This window comes from Sciurus vulgaris, assembly GCF_902686455.1.
Source record: "Sciurus vulgaris genome assembly, chromosome: 13".
Classification (NCBI taxonomy): domain Eukaryota; kingdom Metazoa; phylum Chordata; class Mammalia; order Rodentia; family Sciuridae; genus Sciurus; species Sciurus vulgaris.
This window is the reverse complement of record NC_136474.1, coordinates 85,951,577-85,972,487: the sequence shown is the minus strand read 5'-3', so window position 1 is coordinate 85,972,487 and position 20,911 is coordinate 85,951,577. Positions and strand designations below refer to the sequence as shown.

The window sequence follows — 20,911 nt, the reverse complement described above, 5'->3', positions numbered from 1 at the left end:
GCATAAACTGTATGGTACCATTCAGATATTGTCACCTCGATTATAAGGAGTGCAGGGAGGAGACAGCCAGGAGGGCAGAGGGACCTTGAGGAGGGAGCTCAGTGCTTCTCCTCAGAGGCATTGAAACGCGCAGTGATTAACCTTTGGAAAGCCAGCGAGAGCACTTGGTATTTCCAGGCCCAGGCTGGAAAGTTAATAAGTTGGCCCCACGTGGAAGAGCCGGGTCCAAGATACAGACACTCTGGCCGGTCACCCCACACTCCCACATCTCCAGCAGGTGGCAAGAGCAGAACTCACCCCGGGCCTGCCCTCCTCACCAATCATCCACACGGCCATCTGGGGTGTCCTGCCAGAGGCACCACTGGGCCCTCTCCCAGGACCTACCGCCCATCTGTCTGGTGACCTCCCTCTGGGCCCCCAGGGGGGCTGGTATTATTTTGTGCCTGCCGTCTTCTCAGACACAGACATTCTGAGAGGAAGGTGTTCGTTCACCAGTAATGGGGCCCACCCTGCGGGCTAGTGTGGCCCCACCGGGCTGGAGTCGACGGATCTGTCCTCTCTGCCCCTAAGGCTGCAGAGGTGAATGGGCTTGTCAGAGCTTGTTCCTCTAGTGTTCTGGTTCTCAGTTTCGTGTTAAATGGGGTCCTTGAGTCCTTTCCTCACCAAGAACTGAAAACGAGAACCATCAATTTTCCCCTCTGGTGCTTCACCAGCTGTGATTTTCCCATGCTGGACACACAGGGGCCAGCGCAGAGTGCTTCAGAGATCGAGTGGCCACCCAGCCAGGGATCTCCAGGTGAAACCCTGGCGTCAGGACTTTTGATTTTAATTCTATGTGGGTGTTCTATGGATTGAACCTGGGTGCTCCACCACTGAGCGACCCAGCCCCTTGGTATTTAATTTCATTTTGACACAGGGCCTCACCGAGTTGCCCTGGCTGGCCTCAAACTTGCCAGCTTCCTGCCTCAGCCTCCTGAGTTGCTGGGATTAGAGGCTGCACCACCACGTCCAGGTGTCAGAGCCTTAGTCCCACAGACATAGGTTCCTCCCTCAGCTGCCCTGCAGTGCTGTCCAGGACTTGCCGCCACTGTCCTTTCTTTCCCCAGCACTGTTGCTTCCTCCAGCCCCTTATCTGCCCAGACCAGCCCCTGTTCCACTGAGGAAGGTGTTCCTGCCTTGGCCTCAGTCACACTCTGCACATTGCAGGGCTTGTGACCAAGTTGTCCGAAGCAGGTCTTTGTGGCTCTGCCCTCTGCAACACCCTTCTGGGATGGGGTCCCTTTGTGAGCCTAGAAACACATACCTTTTCCCTGATTCTCCAACTGCTTGGACCTGCTTGCCCCAAAATGTCCCCAGACATGCTAAGCAGCTTTCCAAGAACACAAAGACTTGCGGGGCCTCATTCCTTGTTGCTGGTTAGTTCCCACCACTCCTGCCCGGCAGGTGTCACTCAAAGTGTCCTGCACCTAGGTTCCTCCTAAAATCTGAGATGCCTTCTCCACTGTCCTCCTCTCCTGTGTCTGGATCCGCTCTGGTTACTCAGGCCCTGCTGTAGGAAAGGGCTCAAGTGCCACGTTCGAGCCTCTCCTTGGGTCACAGGGGAGCTTCTCAGCAACCCCCAGCAGACAGCGCTCGGGTCCGCTTCCTTGCATCCTTCCTGCCCCACCTCCTGTCACTTCCTCACTGACCCCATGAATTGCCTGCCAGTGCACATTTACCAGGCTCCAGGGCCCTGATTGTCTCTGCCATTGATACACACATGAATCAGCACAGGTCCAGGGGCATCAATCTGTTCACGACGCACATGAGTCCCAGGTGAGCCCCAAAATGTACCTGGTCAACTCGGAAATCCCAATCCAATGGCCTAATGAGGTCACTACAATGCCTGGACCTCTTAGCACTGCACAGAGTGCCCTCCTGTCATTTCTGAGAACAAGCACGCCATCACGGGAGTGCCTCAGAAAGGACTTTCTATGGACTGGACTGTGTCTCCCTTCAAATCCCGAGGTGGAAGGATGGGTCCCCCAAGGCCTCCAAGTGTGTATTCCTTTGGAAACAGGCTGGTTGCTGGTTAAACCCCCGTGGTCACCCTGGAGCAGGGCGGGCCCGATCCAATATGGGTGGATGAGCGCTCGGGGAGAAGGCCCTGTGAAGATGAAGGCAGAGATTGGCAACGGGCTTCGACAAACCAAGGGACACCGAAGACGGCCAACCTCCCCCAGCAGCCAGGGAAGAGAGCTGGCCCAGAGGCATCGCGGAGCCCTCAGGAGGCCAACTGCCCGAGCTTGGACTTTGCCTCCACTGTGGGTCAAGAACCGAATGCTAGGTATGCTGCTTACCTCATGGGTTTTGTTATGGCCGCCCTAGCAAACCATACAGCTGCAGCGTTATCTGTCCCTAGTGCCCACTCCCCACTCCGTTCCTCTGGCCACACAGTCTCATGAGACCCTTGTTTGCCTGGGCACACTGTCCTCCTCCAACAGAACATGCACTTTGCCTCTAACCGGCCTGTAACTCCCACCCCTGGAGAACCAAGCTCCAAGTACCATGACTCAGTCAGCGGTCAGGAAAGAAGCCTGACCCAGAGAGCAACTCCAAGGACGGGCTCCTCTCAAAGCTGCAGCTGAAGGCATCCCTCCCGGCAGCACCCGCCCACCCCATCTGGCAGGGACAGCACCTCCTGTGGTGAATGTCCACGCTCCGGAATTCAGCCCAGTCCCATGAGACCCATAAGGAGGACAGGGTTCCCCTGATCCACTTCCCTCACCGGACCTACCTGCCATCTTCAGGAGCGTCACGGCCGTGCTCTGCATTCCAGAGATCTCAGTGTCCGACATGACGGCCTGCCTTCCCCTCTCCTGGAGCTGGAGTCACTGTGTGTTAAATGATACAAAGTAGGACAGTACCCCACATCAGTTTGAGAAAAAGGACTGAGTTGAATAGTGTCCCCCAAAATTCATGTCCAACCAGACATGTGAAAGTGACCTTATGTGGGAATAAGTTTCTCACAGATGTAATTGAATTTCAGTGTGGTCACAATGGATTAGAAGGGGCTCTGAAGCCAATATGACTGCTGTCCTTAGAAGAAGAAGGAAATTTGGACACAGACACAGACACGCAGGGAAGGCCACATTGATTGCAAAGACAGAGCTTGCGGGGAGGCATTGACAAGCAAGTCGAGGAAGCCCAAGAAGCTGGGAAGGCGGGGAAGGCTGTTCTGGAGCCACAGAGGGAGGTGCCTGCTGAGGCTTGGTTCTGGACCGCAGACCCCAGGACCTTGTGCGGTGCTTTGTTGTAGCTCTGGGAGATCAAGGTAAGAGGGGAGCCCACGGCTGCCCCTTCCACTGATGCCCTCCCTGATGTGTCTGTGGGCCAGGAGACCCACAGGCCCCGCAACCAAGCCCACCCTGATGAGATGGAGCAACAAAGGGGCTGTATTCTCTACTGCAAATTGCTTGATAAAAATACACGTACGCAAGATGGACGCACGCTGTCAGAAATGAGGGCGGGGCAGGGAGTGTGAGCCTGGTGGCAGCGGGTACTTAGGGGGGCCTCAAAGGATCAGGGGACTCTGCCTTCCAGTCTAACAGTGCTCTCAGCTCGTGCGGTGGTTCTCCTATGGCAACGTGGTTCTTCACATGTGGGGACAGGAAGTGGATTTTATACTGGGGTCAGCACCCAAAAGATGTGCAAGGCTTATACTCTTGAGACGAAAAGTCTTCTGGCAGTTTTTATAATCCAGTATAGTCCACCAAGTTTTCAAAACCCTGAGAGCCGAGTGTGAACAAGGACATCTAGAGAGTGTAAGAGTGTGTGTGTGTGTGTGTGTGTGTGTGTGTGTGTGTGTGTAAGGCGGGGAGGGAGGGAATTTAATTAGTCTTTGGTAGAATATTCTGGAATCTTGCCTTCAAATAGTAATTCTCTAGTTCCTTTTCTAAATTATTTCCTCAGCATTGTCCCCAAGATCTACCCAGTGGAATTGCCGTGGAAACAGACTGTGCCCCAACATCCGGTTTGCCACAGAGCCTTAAAAATGACAGATTCTCACAAGTCCCAGGACACCCGGTGGCCCAGCCTTGGCTATGCACAGATGCTGGTGCAGAGAGAACCACAGACTCCTGCTTAAGTCTCCCCCATGCCTGGGGACAAAAGCCACAGAGCTTCCTGAATTCTTAGCTCAAGTCGGCTGGGCATGCGTCATGCCCCGCACATGCTTCTGCTGGCAGAGAGTGTGCTGTTTTGAGCAGCTGCATGTCTATAGGAAATAACCGGATTCATTTTTATGTTGCAGACTTCAATATTTGACATAACTTTTGCCAGTATTGCTTCTCCCCTCAGCTCCTGCCTCCAAGATTTAATCGTGATGTATTGTAGTTGCAATAAGCCAGATCCACTGAGATCGAAAATGAGATGGGAAAAAAACGAAGTAGGAAAACACGTCCTTTGTGGTTAATATTAATCTTGCAAAGGATTTTATTTCCACAAGGAAGCCTGCCAAGAGCAAGAGAGAGGAGACAACGAGGATAAAAGGGACTCACTGAATCAGCGGCCTCAGAGGTCAGGAGACAGAACTGGCCTCGGCATTTGGCAAAGAGATGAGTCCAGAGTTTGGGTTGGAGGCCGCGCAGAGCCACATCACATGAGACTCGGGAGAAGGAAGCAGGTCAGGTGGTGGAGCCGGGCCTGTCGCCCTCGGGAGCACCCCACGCTCCATGCCTTGGCTTCCTGCACCAGATGTAAATCCAGGCTCCCTGCAATCACCCACCAAGGCCCGACTAGGTTCCCTGCACTTCTGCTCGGGTGTCCCAGAAGTGGCCCCTTTGCCACAGCCAAGAAGGCTGTGTGGAACCTGCTCAGTCAGAAGGTTCTGAGGACCCCTCATCTGAGACACCCAGCACTTAATTCATAAGGTTAAAATGGCTGAGGCCAAAAGATGGCACCAAAACCAAAGCACCCACACCAGGCCCCAGAGACTTTCTCAAATATCATCTAACAGGAGGCTCATTCTGAGAAGTGTGACATCAGGTCCATTTGTCGTGTGAACACCATAGAACACACTTAGGACAACCAAGCTGTTACAGTGTCACCAGGTGAGACCCTCTTCACCTGCTCCATTGCTGACAGAGGCCATCTGCCGTGCGTGACTGCCATGGTCCTGAACTTATTCCGAGCACTTTTTGGTACCCTCATATTCCCCCTCCCCACCCTCCCAGCAGTTTCAGGAAAGGGAAAGGAAGTTAGTTATGTATCCACTCTACATTTGTTGCTTGTCACTGCTTGTGGCTTTAGGGACACTTCAGGCAGACAAGACTCACGTGAAGCTTATACACCAAATGTAGACAGTGGGCAAATAGATAATCAAGACCACTTTGGCTACTAGTGGGGCATGCAGAAATTACAAGGCAATAGTGCAGGCAGGGCGATTGGAAGGGGTGCCTTGGGGTGGCCAGAGAGGACCCCTCTGAGGAGAAACACCTGGGCAGGGTCAAGAGGGAGGAGCAGCCATCAGGAGTCCCTCAGGAAGAGTGTCAGGCAGGTGAGTACAACCACACAGGTCTAAGCGGGAAGGAAGCTTGGCCTGTTCAACAGCAAAGAAGCCAGAGGACTAGACGCACAGCAGGCAGCCAGGGTGACTGCCCCCCAGGGGACATTTGGCAATGTCTCCAGACACTCATTTTTGTTGTTCCAAGTGTGAGAAGATGCTACTGTCAGCTAGTGGGGGGTGGGTGTAGAGATGGTGGTCTTCTGATACACAGGACACGAGCTCACAGTAGAGAATAAACTGGACCAAAATGTCACCAGTGCTCAGTTTAAGAACCCCTGGCCAGAGGGTGTGAGTGAGGGGAGAGTGTGAAGTCCTGTGCACGGGGAGGGTGGTGGGTCATGGGACCGTCTAGCCCTGATAAGGAGTTTGGGTTTCGTTCTAAAATGACGGACCACGGGAAACCTCTCCTCAGGAACCCAGCATGGTCTTTTGCATTTTAAAATGATAGGGTGGAAAATAGAGGGGGGTGGGCCACAAAGGGACCTCTGACAGGAGCCCACATGGGAGAGAATGGCTGGTGAGGCAAGAAGTGGAGACAGAAAGAAGTGGGTGGTTTGGGATGTTGCTCAAAGATTAATCAGGACCAGCTGGTGGGTCAACTGGGTGGCGTGGTAAGGACAAGAGGAATCACAGATGTTTCTTATGGTTTGGGTTGGAACAAATGGGTGGGAGATAGCAACATTTTTGTCATGAGAAAGGCAATATGGGACAGAAATCCAGAAGCTCTGCTCTGGACGGGATGAGATTGCAATGCCCACTGGACACCCAGAGATACCGTGGATAGAAGGTGGCCACCATGTGCATGATAGGAAAAGTAGATAGGACACACTAGCCACCAGCAGTGTCCCAGTTAATGCCAGACTACTTGAACAATACCAAATTCAACACTGAAGAAAAATAGAAGGTATTTTCCTCCTGCTGTTTGCCTAGAAAGCATTTGGTAAGCTCTAATCATCCATGATTCTTAGAAGAATAATTCGTTTTAAAGAGTCAGGACAATTCTCACTCTTTCTCATGTGTGATCTAAGAAGAAGATGTCAGAAATGCAGAATGATCAGCAGAAGCAGGTAAGAACCAGACCTTGAACTTTTTTGTTGTTGTTGTTTGTTTGTTTTTGGTATCGGGGATTGAACCCAGAGGTGCTCAACCACTGAGCCACATCCTCAGCCATTTTTTAATATTTTATATAGAGATAGGATCTCGCGGAGTTGCTTAGGGCCTCCCTAAGTTGCTGAGGCTGGCTTTGAACTCGTGATCCTCCTGCCTCAGTGTTCTACGCTGCTGGGATTACAGGCGTGTGTGCCACCATACTGGCCAGACCTTGAACTTCTTACTAGCATCCAAATTCCTCAGGCCTAAGAACACAGCTCTCGGTTGGGCTTGCCACTTCTCCACGGGCTGCTTCCCAAACATCCTCTGACACCTGCAGAGAGCACCCCTTTGTGAAGCCCTCTCTGTTCCTGACCTAGGTGGCTGCCTTTTCTGCACATAAGAGACACTTTGAAATTAAACCCTTCCCAAGAGTCAGGCCTATGCCAGTGACATAACACATCATCTCATTAAATCCAACCACTGTTAGAAATCCCAGTTAATAGTCACTAAAGCACTAGAAGGTGAGATTGCTAAAGTCTTAGTCTATAGCAAAATACCAAAGCCTGAGTGGTTCATAAACAATAAGCGTTGGCTTCCCACAGCTCTGGGGACTGGAAGTTCAAGATGAAGGTGCCAACAGATTCAATGGGCCCACTTCCTGTTTTATAGATGGCAGCTTCTCACTGTGTCCTCCCATAGTGGAAGGGGCAAGCCTGCTCTCTGGAATCTCTTTTTAATTTTGTTTTTAAAAAGAGTCCTTGTGGCCTAATCACCTCCAAATAACATGACATCGATGATCAGGTTTCAAAACAGGACTTCTGGGGAGATGAGAACACTCCGACAGTAGGCAGTCACCTGCCAGGCACAGAACCAGGGTTTGAACTGAGGGCTGTCTGCCCCAGGACCCCTGCTCCTATTCTTTAAGTGACTTTTCCTCTGCTACACTGTGAAGTCTTTGAGAAACAAAAATACTGTATGCCAAGCTGGGCTCAAGGTGAACACCAATGTCCCAGGTTTACAAACTATTCCCTATTTGAAACTCGTTTTGACATTTAAAATCCTACCATGAAATTGCCGCCGTGAGAGTTCCATCTTTAGGAGTCCATAAACCACGCCACTGGAATCTGCTCACTGCACCACCTCTAAGAGAACATTTTGCAGAGATGAAAAATAAACTCTTGATTTTGTTTCTCAAAGCTGAGGTGTTTAAAAACCAGTCCAAGCCTATATCAGAATTTTTCTCCTTACTAAACTTTCTTTTTCTCCGGGGGTGGGGGTGGGAATAGAGCAGGGTATTTTATTACCCTTCCCTCTGGGGCAATGCCTCGACCGTGCCGCTCTCCTCCCTCAGGTGCCACTGCCCCAGACCTGCCTACCCTTCCTGTACCAGAGCTGCAGCCAGCCTGGCATCTAGGCGCCAAGGCCACGCCCTCCTACCTGCAGACTGACAGCCTTAGCTTCCCACCTCTGACTCCAATTGCTCATAAACTCTGCTCAGGGTAAGATGTTCAATGCCGTGTTATTTACAGAAGCAAAAAGCTGAAAACCTCCCAGATGGTCAACATTATTGATATATTTAAATAAATCATGGTACTTTACTTGACTGAATATTATGCAGTTTAAGAATGTTTACTACAAATTTTTAAGGAAAAAGGAAGGTACTCAAAAATAATTTTTATAAAGTATATTGAGCACAGAAAAATCATAATTACTATTTACACGTGGGACTTAGCAAAAAAGTAGGAAGAAAATAAAATAATGTTGACGAGTTGATGTCTGGATTGTGAGGTCATGAGCCAACTTTTCTCATTAATGCTCCTATTTGTTTCAATGTTTGGGCATGCATTCATGTTTAGTCAGGAAGAGTGTTGTTGGCTATATTTTAAGATATGTCCTTAGCTTCTGGGACAAGAGAAGGCTTTGATCCTTTTCCAGCATTCTTGCAAAGACAGTCACACCGAGAGATAAAAAGAAGGGCACCAACTAAAAACCCCAGGGGCCATGGAGCTTGTGAAGTTGGTATCTTCTTTTACACATAAAATGATGTTGAGCCGGGAACGTAGCTCAGAGGCAGGGTGCTCACCGGGCATGCACAAGGCCATGCCTTCCATTCCCCAGCACTGCCAAAATAACAAACTAACTCATTAAAATAAAATAACAAAATAAAAATGTTAGAAGCTTACCATGTGCCAAATACAGTGGGAGCCCCCGAAAGACTAATATTAGAAAGGCAAGTCTCTCCCATGAAGCTTAGAAGATGTGCCCACTTGGAATCTCAGAAAGAGAAAAGAATGTTTAATAGGCTGGACCAAAATCCTTAAAGAAGATATTTTCCTATTGTTTCCATTAATAAAAAACTTTCTAGAGATTTGAATGAATAACCATAACCAAATACGAGAAAGTGATAACCAACCTATATGAAATCTCAAAAACTTTGTGTAAACTTGTCCATTACCTCCTGGAGGGCTGGCTGTGACTGACCCCTTTCTCCTGAACAAAGTGCCACAGAGTGTAGCAGAAGACCCCATGACCTTCCCAAATATGGTTTGTACTCGAGACTTAAAGTTCTATTTCCCCCTTCTATAAAAAAGCAACTCCCTACCCATAAATCACGTTCTGATGGACAGAGCCTTCCTTCCCCAGTGAACTAGAGACCTCACCAAGATGCTCTGTACTCTTTTGTGACGCCCTGAATTCTCCCCCAGTACAGACCAATGCCTTCCCCACATGATTCCCTGGGGAGACTCTTTTTTCATGGATGTCACTGGGGCAGAGACAACACAGATCTATCACTGGTAACAGATCCAGAGACTTTAAAAAAGTCTCTTTCTTTTCCTTTTAAAATTAGTCAAATCTCATCCATTCAGAATGCAAAGGTCCACCACTCAAAATACTGACTTCAAGGTGAAAGCCCTCTGGAGAAACAGGGAGTTAAATGTAATGGAAGACGGCTCCACTCTCCTCGGACTCATGTTCAGAGGACTAATTCACCATGGACACCTGTCCCCGGAACTCTGCCCTGGGCAATGGTGCTGCTCTATGAACCAGCCATGAATCACAGCTGGAAATGACCCAAGGTCCACGTGCCCAAAGCTTTCCCTTGCAAACTACGGTCCACAGAGCTTAAGGAACTTGTCCAAATCCCCTTTGGGGTAAGCAGAACAAAGACTGTGCATCCTTTGACCAGACTTGAGTCTGTCTCCTGAGTCCTCTTTCTGCCTACGCCCTGATCTTGGGCTCTGCCTTGGCTCATTTCGTCCAGTATTAGCAAGAATTCTGCTGGGTCTTACAGTAGAAAACTCTCCAGTCATGGTCTGACCACCTTGAATGTTTGGTCCAACTCCTCTCCCCACCTCAGTGCCTTGGCACTCTGTCCTTGCCAGATTCCGAATACTAACATTCTAATATTCCCTAGCCTTGGCCTCCCTCTCAGGTCCTTCTCACCCTCTCCTCCAAGATGGCTGAGCTCCACATGTGGCTCCTGAGTCCTCTGCCACCACCCAGCTCCACAGCAGGACCTTGCATTCCAACAGCTGTAGCCCTGTCAGCCAGCGCCCCCGGCCCTGTGCCAGAAAGGAATACGATCAGGATGCACAACACACTCCACTCGTCTTAGTTCCACAATTACAGCCCTATAGACTCCAAGTATTGATCTACAGAACAATGATTTAACAACACCAGGAGGTTGGAAGATAAGGGTGTGTGTACATGGCGCCAGGAGAGGAGGGCTGAGGGAGAGCAAAACTTTCCTGTTCTCTAGAAGGAAGTTAATAAGTGCAGAAACACCAAGAGCTGGCAATTAACGTCTTGTGTGGTCGAGGAGGAAAGCTGCCAAGGCCAGCCCAGACCAGAGCCACTGCCTCTGAGGACAGGGAGCCAGGAAGGGCGGGGGAGGGCAGCAGGGAGGGGCCTGCTTCCATGGGCCCTGTTCACCTGGGACTTTGAAGGTGAGTTCCAGGTATACCTTGGATACAAGTCAAAGTGAAAGGCTCTGGGAAAGGGCGGAAAACAGCTGCAGAAGGAAGGTCCACATGGGAACTGTGCGTGTCTGGGGACAGTTGGAACGGGGGGGGGGGGGGGGGGTGAGCCGGAGCTTCAGAGCTAGAACCAGGGAAGTCCTGGGCAGACCGGTGTGAGCGGGTGCCCTCGGGGTGCGGCCTGCTGCCCTTGGAAGGTGGTCAGGGGAGGGAAGAATAAGCATCTCCCATTAGGAGAGGGGCAGGGGGCTGGGGTCAATCCACACTTTAGGCAGATTTTCTGGGCAGCTGAGTGGAGGACAGAAGTGGAGTGAAAAGCGACTGAAGTGAAGATGGCCAGAAGGAGATCCCCCAGTCAGTGACAATTAAGTCAGCAGCAAACGGGATCAGTGCAGGACTCCCAGTGTGTGGGGGCGCAGGGATAGGGTTGGCAGGACTTGGTGACAGATGAGAGGAGATGGGGATGAAGCAGGAGGTGACACTGGTCCCCAGCATTGGGCTCGCAGGAGGGCGGGGCTTTGGACACACTGGGTTGGTGGTGCCTGAGATCAAGGGGAGTGTGGGGGCAAGGCCTGGTGACCCAGTGTGAGTCTGCTTGGGAGGGAGGAGAGACCAAGGGCAGAGGTTGGGCCACCACCCTCGTGGCAGCAGTTGGAATCCAGATCAAAGGCTGACAGGAGGAATGGCTCCCAGAGCTTGAGAAGGGAATGGTAACTGTGGTTCATGAAACCAACCTCTGAATCGGGCCACAGGGCACTGGGAGAGCAGGTGGGGTCAGGAGCCCAGGCACGAGGGGGTCAGGGGCTGGAGGCGCGGTCCTGAGACGTGCAAGCCCCGGCCCAGGGAAGAATTTTGGTTTAAAATGGAAGGGGCCCTGCAATACCTGCAGGTGATAAGAAGTGTCTGGAAGGAGGCGAGACAGAATGGCGGGTGGTCCCAGAAACAGCAGAAGGATGAAGAGGATGCTCCTCTTCCTGAGCAGGAGGGCAGGAGGGAGGGACGTGGGTGGAGCTGGTAAGCACAGGTGCATTTCCTTATGGATGGCAAATCAGCTGCTGTGAGAGGAGCCAGGCCCAAGCAAGGCTTCCCTGCTGTGAGGAATGGAGGAGGCGCCCAGGAGCAGGTGAAGAGGGGGCCTCGGAGGACTCCAGGCTGCAAGTCCCCTCCATGGCCCAGGTAGACACAGCAAAGGGGACAGAAGCCTGGCCTATCTCAATGACAAGCGGCTGGAGATTTCAAGGATGCTTCTAGAAGGAGTGGGGCTGAAGGGAACATCAGCCATCTTCACTGCACCAGGGCCTCGCAGCAGTTGGATATCAGACCCTCAGAGGGGCTTGCTCAACTCCCAGCACCCTCCCTTCCTCACCCCAAGAGACTAAGGGAAGAGTGGCCAAGGCTGAGAACATCTGGGTAGCAAAGGGGTCTCGGGCCTGCCGAGGCGAAGTGGGCTGCATCCACCTGCCCCAGGAGTGGAAAGGTGAGCGAAATCTGATGCCACCTGGCCAATAACAGCAGCTGTGAAATGGCTTTGACGGTGCCTGGTGGACAGGGCAGCAGCCGTCCTTCTGCCCCTCTTTGCCCTAGGAGTCTGCCTCTCGGTGAGCTCTGTGACGCAGGACTGTCCCCCTCCTCCTGTATCCTCGGTGCAGAGCCTCCCGGGGTGGAGGGCCCCGCTCCTTAGCCCACGTTCTTTCACTCCTCTGCATCCCCCAGCTACACAGGTCTCTCCAGTAAACCATCATCTCTAAAAACGCACTTCGGTGCTCCTCTTTGGGTCCTCTCCGTGTGCGCTGCCCTGCCAGCACCAACTGTGGCACTTCCGCACAGAGTGGGGGCTCCACCGATTCACTGGAGGGGCCAGCAGCTTACCCGGCGGGTGAGGAGTCTCTAGGGGAGCCTCCATCGTTGGAGCACCAAAAGAAAAACCCAAAAAGCCACACAGCAGGACAACGCAGGAACCAGGTGCCCTCCTAGGATCCTGTCCACCTGTGTTGCTCAGACTAGAATGAAATGCAGACAAAGGTGGCCTTCTGTTAAGCCAGGTCTTCGCCATTTCCACCAGCTGCCCTCTTTCCCAAAACCCCATCTCCCCCTTAGGATATGCGCCAAGAATGGGGGAGGAGCAGGAAAGGGAATTTAACTTTGAAAAGCAGAGGCAGGACTCACAAAAGTGCTTACATGAAAACTATATGTAGATTATATGCAAATTACATTGTAGGCAGCCTGAAGACATTTTGGGAAAAAGTCCTGATGGACTGACTATGGGGGACGGTGGTTCTGGGGACGCACTGCTCCCGGGGCTGAGGTGTCAGGATGTGACACCCACTTAGGTAAGCTAGTTATCCTCCTGAGGGGCTCTAGTAGCTTGTTAAAGGCATTATAGATCATAAGGCAAAGACAAGACATTCATTTTGTGTGCTTGACTTATTCCTGGCTCACAGGGCAATTTCTATTAAGAGGAAATTGGCTTAAGACTCTCCATATGTTAGCCAAGTAGGGTGGTGCATGCCTGTAATTCCAGCAACTTGGGAGGCTGAGATAGGATCACAAGTTCGAGGTCAGCCTCAGCAACTTAGTGAGACCTTCAACTCAGTGAGAACTTGTCTCTAAATAAAATATTAAAAAGGGTCAGGGATGTGGCTCAGGGGTAAAGACCCCTGGGTAAAATCCCTGGTAAAAACAAAAACAAGAAACAAAACCTCCGAATGTTAACTGGGGACCACTTTTCTTAAAGGCTCAGAAAAGCAAGTGACTGTCGATGAGCTCAGGTCAAGGTCTGGAGGTGTAACACTTGAGGAAACCATCTCAGTTGCCACTGTGACTTCCTCTCAATTAGAGGAAAGTACAAGTTTATGAGAATAAGACTGAAGAAATAACAATGCCTAGAAAGTAAGTGATTTCAGTATGGAGCCAGCCTTACTGAACAAGAGCAGCCATCCAGTCAAGCAGGTGGAGGACGATTCTCCAGGAGTCCTGTTGTTTGCCCCTTCAGTGTAGAGCATTGTGTTCTGACTCAGTGAAACAAAGGGGCAGATGAACCCAAGTCACAGGTCCTTTAATTCCAGGCAGGGGATGTTGAAGCTGCATTTCACAAACCCAGATCACGGAGGGCAGCCTTAGGGACCATTTGCCCACTTCCTCCTGACAAGCATTCACCCAAGTTTTCTAGGATGGAGGGGACAATCTGTAGGGGCTCCATCTGGCTTCCGACATTGTGTGGCTGGCTCAGACCCTCAAGACCTCTCAAGGTCAGCACAGCTGTCCTCGCCCCCAATCCAGGCATTGCAGACCCAGTGCTGGCGACCGGAGTTGAGATCCAGTGCTTCCTGACACTGCAGGATGAGTGTCTTTGAATTAGGAAAGTAGTTAGCAGTTAGCCTGCTTCCTACCACTAGCCCAGAGCTTCGACTGCCAGACATAGTTCCTGCTTCCACGTACTGACCAGGGCAATGTGTTTAACAGACTTGGTCTGAACTTTATTCAGCTTTCGGTATTTGGTGGCATGGAGATTAGGAGAAAAAAAAACACACAGCAGTAACAATCAGCTCATGACAGATCAATGACAATAATGAAGACAAAGTTTGCCTGTGTTCATTTGCACAGCATGTGAGTTAGAAAGGTGAATGCAAAGAAAAGTCAAGCTTCAATGGCAAGAAATGAGAAAAGTCTACCTTTTCTACCATACCTAATCTTTTCCTCCAAGAGCTGTTTCTCCGAGAATTTTCCATTTAAAAAGTACTTTTGCTGTGCTCCAATTGTTTTCTGACCACCCTCAGGTTTTTGTTTGTAACAATAAACTTACACTTAAATAAATATTCACTATTTATGAATTACTTCAAATACATCACCTAACTTGATTGCTGGGGAGGTAGATCAGACACCACAACGCTCACACTTTAAATATTGAGATTCTGCCTTCTGATGTGTCAGGGAGGAATTCTTAAGTATCTGATGAGTCAGCCTCATCGAATGTGAATGATTCCCTTTCTCCCCCAAGGCACTGGCTGCAGTGGTGTTATTAAATGTTACTCCATAAGGTCCAAAGCATTGTACGCATGTTTTTTATTTTGTCTTTTAACCAGGGGCTGAGGGGCAGATGTGGGAAACTGGGAACTGGATGGTGTTGGAGATACTTACCATGACTCTGGTTGCACCTCTTGATATTTCTGCATGTAAATTTCTCATGGGAAATAGTGTCTATGACAGGAATCAGTTTCACCAATCATAGAACCTTACAAAGCAGAGACTGCCACAAGTGCAGTGAACACTGACTTAACAAACTTCTCTTCCACACTTAATAGTAGTCAGATTCCTTCCTATCACATGTCTAGGAAAACAGTAAGAAACATCAACTTGGTGCTCACGGGAGAGTGGAGGTAGAGCTCAGTGCAGCCCATTTCCACCCGAAGTTGAATCCCCCAGCAGGTGGCGCTATCACAAAAGCAATCAGGAGAAATCAGGTTGGCCAGGTTGGGTCTCTGGGCCCAAAGACTGGTTCTGGACACCCTCACCAGAGCCAGTACTCCAGTGGTGGCTGAGGGCGGGAGGCTTGGTGGCACATGGCAGATCCAACACCAACCAGCTTCCAGGACCCTCAACCTGGGACCTTTTACCAGCAAAGTTACAAATCTCTGAGAGCCGTTACATTTCTGCCCTGACCTCTTCCTCCTCCCCTCTAAACCTTTCCCATCATCTGCAGGAAGCCGGGAATACAGCAGGCAGGGAGGCCCTTCTCCCCAAGACCCACCTGTAGATACATACCGTGGCTTCAGACACTCAAATATGAAGTACTTTAATATTCAAAACCCACTTCAGTTTTTAAGCAGCTCTACACATACTACTAGATGATAGGTGTGAACACAAATGAAAAATCCTCAGAAAATGACGGGGGAGGCTCCCGTGCAAGAGCACGGAGCCCCACCTAGGCCTCTGGTCATTCCCTGTGCTCAATCAAGTGACCTTCTATCTCTCTGTCCTGTGAACCCCAAGTTCCCACAGGGGTGAAGGCTTAGCCTTCCTCTCCACAGTTCCGTCTAGGTACTGTGTGCACAAGGTGGCTTAATGATGCTCTGGACGTAGAGATAAGTGCTGAAGGAACCGGAGGCGGACTCATGAAGATGCCAACTCCGAACCTCCTGACCCTTCTTCTACATCAGCTACACAAGTCAGGAAATGAGACAAGTCCATGAGATGCTGGTCCTGGTGGCTGCCCTTGGGCATGGTAATGGCTGCTAGACCCATGGGGAAATTCTGAAGTACGTCTTGGCTCAGTTGGCCACACTCAGCAGGTTCTGACTTCTCTGGAAGTGGACAGCAGGGGCAGAGTGTCACACTGTTGGCCTGGGTCTGCTCCTCCCAGCTACTGAGAATGCAGAGGCAGAATTGTGAGCTGGCGGCCAGCCTGGGTAACTTAGCCAGACTCTAATGACAACAAAAAGGTGACAGTTACATCCTTCCCAGAGGGGGATCTAAGTACTGAGGAAGTTACACAGCCAGCTCAGATGTCCCACAGGGAATAAGGCACTGGTGGGAAAACCTGAAGCCTCACACATCTGCTCTGATATGTGCAGTGGACAAGGACTGAGGAAAGGAGTGGGTGGAGCTGGGGCAGGGTCCTGAGGGGGCTCAGCCATTGGCTCAGGCAGAGATCTGTTTATATTTGGGTGACTGGGTCTCACCAGGCTGAGATGAGCCAACTCTTCTGTGGCCTTAGTGGTTTCCAGCAGATACCATGTACAAGTAGTTTGAAACAGAAATGAAGTCATTACCAAGACAAGGCCAGCCCACTGACCACTGAGTAAGAGGTGGAGAGCCCAGCATTGAGTCTGCAAGTTACGAAACTGGTACTAGGCGGTACCATTCAGGGAAGATCTGAGGAGACACGGGAAATTGGTCCATGTGAAACAGAGAAGGCAAGAGTCAGCGTAGAATAGGGACAGGAAGGGTACAAGTGGGGGACAGGAGACCCACAGTCTGTCAGTGTGCCTGACGAGTCAGCTAGGAACATGGGGTTCCCTGAGGACAACTGATGTGCCATCATTATTTCCTTAATGGCGGAGAATGAGCCAACCTGCTCTTTATCTTAAACTTGTTCATATGACTAGGGGCCTTGAGGAGGAGTGAAAGAAAACTTGGCTTTGTGGGAGGAGAACCAGGTCTCTTCTCTATGCAACCTCTGCCTATTCCCTCTTTAATGTCTACCCTGCATAATATGAAGAAACAGACACCGTAAGACCAGCTATTGACACTTCTAGCCATAAGGTCAATCTCACTGCGCATTCATTGTAGTTAAATTCATTGGGTGTATTTCCACAAAAAAGAAAAAAAAAAAATCCAAGTCAGTAATATTCAACATTTCATCCATTTGTTCCAAACCCAAGCTGGTGTGATAATCTGCAAGACACATCTGGCTGCTAACACAAAAGCAGATGGGTCCAAACTTGTAAATTTTGTGTTTATTATAACAAAAATTATGACATGTCCATTTGCGCAATCTGTTTTCCTATAACTCTGGGTATGTGAATGGGCTAGGGGAACTCTATACAGTCATGCTGGTTGTGGCAGCAGTAAGGAAGGAACACCATTAAAAAGTGTCTGCAAAAGTCAAGAGCTGGGGCTGGGAGAGGAGGGAAACAGGTTCAGGGTCCCTGGGTGCGGGCTCATCCAGTGACCTCAGAGCCACCTTATGTGAGCAGCAGCGCACCAGCAGCCTGGCCTCCGCACTGCACTGCAGGTGTGTGGGGGGGCTGAGCAGGGGGCGCTGGCCGGAGGGGGTGGTGTCAGTTATTTAGGTTGTGTCCTTATGCCAAGACTACAAAACATTTTAAGCATCACTATATAACACTGAGCTATTTACAATAGAAATTTCTCAATCAACTGTTCTCTCAGAGAAAATTAGTGAATCCCAGTGACTTAAGTCACCTGACAGAGTAAAGCAACTCCTAGGAGTTAGTCTCCATATTCTACAAATGTCTATCATTTTCAAGACAAAAAAAAAAAAAAAAAAAAAAAAAAAGCCTTTTCCCCCCAAAGAAATACAGAATTATATTATTAAATCATTTAGCAATGGCAACCTGCCCTGCCTTCCAAACAAACAACAAAAAGCCATTTTTAAAAAATATTACATTATCATTAACTGTTTCTCTGTAATATATTAAACCTTTTGTTCTTTGTCTTTACACATCTGATATGTTAGGGAAAGAAGTTAACAAATTTAAATCATATTGATAAAGCATCACTAGAAGAAATGTAATCATTAAAAAAAAAAAAAAAACAGGAAAATAATCTACAGATTAGCTGCAAAGACAGGTTGGGAACAGTGTCTGGGAGAAGGACATGGAGTAAAACCCCTGGTTTAATGTGAGCCTGGGAGACTCTTGCAACTGTCTTTCCTGGTTAGTTTATTTTTAAAACAGTATTCAGACGGGGTCATAATGGCGTGTCATAACAGTCTGGCAGCTGGTCCATCTGAAACTGCCGCTGCGGCGGCTGCTGCTGCTGTTCCTGGTGATGCTTCATGATTTCTTTGACCTCCTCTTCCAGCTCTGGTGGTATGATAAACTGATCATCAGGATCTGGCTGCGCTGGGGCAGCAAAATAGCCTCCGGGCTTTCGGAGAGGTGCGTCCGCAGCAACCTCTATCACGTTGTGGCTCCTTTCCTGGGGTGCTACCGAGCCATTGGCCCTGCGGCGCCCGATGGTCCCGACAGCAGAGAAGTCCGCCTTCCTGGGCAGACCTGGCTCGTCTTCATTGGCACTGATGACAATGCCCTCATCGCTGGCCTCGGCTGGTGCCTGCAGCAGGTGCTGCTGTTTCTCCTTCTCCTTGGCCCGGCTGCAGTGGATGTCCACTTCCACCTCCACCCGGCTGCCATTGGTGAAAACACCCTCAATGGGCTCCTCATCATCACTGTCAAGGCCGTTGTCAGAGAAGGCGCTAGAGAAAGTGGCGCTGGACAGCTGGCGCTGGAAGGAGTTGGACAGACAGACTGGGTGGAGCATGCAGCGCTGCTCGCTGGGGTAGGCGGGGCTGCTCTCGTTCAGGGCTCCGGACGGGGGCTCATCAGAGGCCGTGGAGCCCACCTCGCTGCTCATCTCGGAAGTGGAGAGCTCACTGCTGATCTCAGACGCCATGCCACTGCTGGAAGATGGCACGCCAAGCCCATCCGAGGGTCGGTCCTTGATCACCATGTTGACGGAGGGAGGGAAGATGCCCGGGCTGGGCGGAGGCACGCTTCCTCCGGCACTGAGCTCGCAGCAGCAGAAGCTGTCCTCCGTGACACTGAGCTGCACCACCACGGCACTGATGCTGTCGTGGCAGCCATAGCTCTGGGCCAGAGTGCACAGCTTCTTGGCAGCCGCCAGGGCATCCGGCACGTTGCGCACAGCCTCCACGGCCTCCTCAACGGACAGGCTGTCCCACAGCCCTTTGCTTCCCAGGATGAAGAACTCGTCCTGGGGGGTGAGGAGAACGGACTGCACGTGGGGGCGAGGCACCACACTGGGGTGGAGGAAGGTGTAGCCCAGGATGCGTGTGGACTCGGTCACTCCGTTCACCTTGCCATCCTGGAAGAAGAAGGGTCCCAGAGTGAACACGAGGCACCATGGCACTCTGCAGTGTCCCCATGGGTCCCCTAACTGGAGCACAACAAGGAGAGAGCTGCGTGGCCACAAAGGGAAGAAGGTCTGCTCACTCTGTAAGGCGTGCAGGCCTGGCAGGGAAGAGGCAGCATACCTCAGCTGTTCTCTTTGCCACATTCCCACTAGGTGGCAAGACTGTCTTACCTCCAGCAAGCGTGCTGGCCAGCTCCTCCTGAGAAGGAGGAGCCTCTGTGAGGTAAGCCAGTCCTGAGAACCACAGGAGCAGGCAGGGTTCACCTTCCACTCCTCCCTCCCGCTAGTACAGGCAGCACGAGTGGGAGGTGCTGGAAGGCCCCGAGAGGAGACAGACGCCGAGGGCTCCTGACGGAGGAGGAAACCTTGTGTGACTAGCTGGGTCAGAATGCTTGTTTGGAGAGGCAGATGCCAAAGAAGAAGTGCCAATTATTATTTCCTTGAACTTGACTTCCTGTTGGCCAATGGGGAAGGCAAAGAGAGTCTCCCGGATTTAGTTCAGCTGAACTCATGCCATTTAAAGCAGCAGCCAAAGTTCCACACCGTGTGCCAGCAAAAAGACCTTACATTTGTTTACCACGTGTATCTGCTCAGTTCTTTCAGGTTCTCAGGCCCATGACATGCCTCCTCATGACCCGAGTTTTAATACGTCTTTCCAGAGAAGGATTCATTATGAAATGGAATTTTTAGTGTGTGTCTAGAATGGAACAGGTTTTTCTTCCAGAGAACAGCTCTTCCTTTCCAACTCTACCACTTGCCTTTACTTGGGCTTTGCAAGGTGCTTGCCTGCTCTTAGGGTGTTGTCCCTGACTCCTCACACAACTTCACCTTGCCACCCTAAGCATTGTAGAAGTAAAATTAGTCAAACGGAGCTTCAGGCGTAAGTTTAAACTCACTCCATTCTAGTGTCAGATCTGTCCCTAGAGTGTGGATTTGACAAGAACCACCATTGGTCTTTTGTCCACACTTTAGATTTCTCCCCATCAGAACCAATGGTTCTGGGTATTTGTGTTTGTGTGTGTGTGTGTGTGTGTGCACGTGCACTACATTGAGGGCACGCTTCAAGCACAAGTGAAAAATGAAATCAAAACTCCTCATTGTTGAGCATTCAGCAATGCAGACCAAAGTGATATGAGAAAAGACAGAAAACAAGAGAAAAAGGCTAACCTACACACTGCCTGCGATTCACACAACAGCAACCCTCCCCTTCTGATCACGCTGGGCCTACTGCTAAGCACTGAATTCAATATGTTCTGTATAGTATTAGCTGTCTTTGCTCCTAACATAGTGTCTACTACCAATTTTTAATCCTCCCTGCTCTGAGGACAGAGAACTAAATTCACACGCAGCCGTATTTCTACAGAATCCCACAGTGTTTCTACATCTTTCTTATGGCCCTTACAATGCCTACCTAAAATCAGCCTAGGGAACCAGCCTAGGTGTCCATCAACAGAAAAATGGATGAAGAAAATGTGGTATATGTACACACTGAAGTTCTTTTATTTAGCCATAAAGAAGAATGAAACTATATTATTTTCAGGAAAATGGATGGAACTTGAGACTATTATGTTTAGCAAAATAAGCTAAACTCAGAAGGTTAAGGGTTATTATATTTTCTTTCACATGTGGAAGCTAGAGAGGAAACAGGAAAAGAAAGATAGGGTGGGATCTCATAAAAATTAAA

The 20,911-nt window shown here is 50.2% G+C and overlaps 1 protein-coding gene across 1 annotated transcript in view; it reads right to left on the bottom strand.

The window, feature by feature from the left end:
- Positions 1-17,050: 17,050 nt before the first annotated feature.
- Positions 17,051-20,911, bottom strand: part of PHLPP1 (PH domain and leucine rich repeat protein phosphatase 1) — a 222,367-nt gene continuing 218,506 nt past the window's right edge. The window contains exon 17 of the mRNA XM_079109386.1: positions 17,051-19,179. Within this exon, the coding sequence (XP_078965512.1) occupies positions 18,043-19,179 (1,137 nt within the window). The 3' untranslated portion in view covers positions 17,051-18,042. The remainder of the gene's footprint in view (positions 19,180-20,911) is intronic.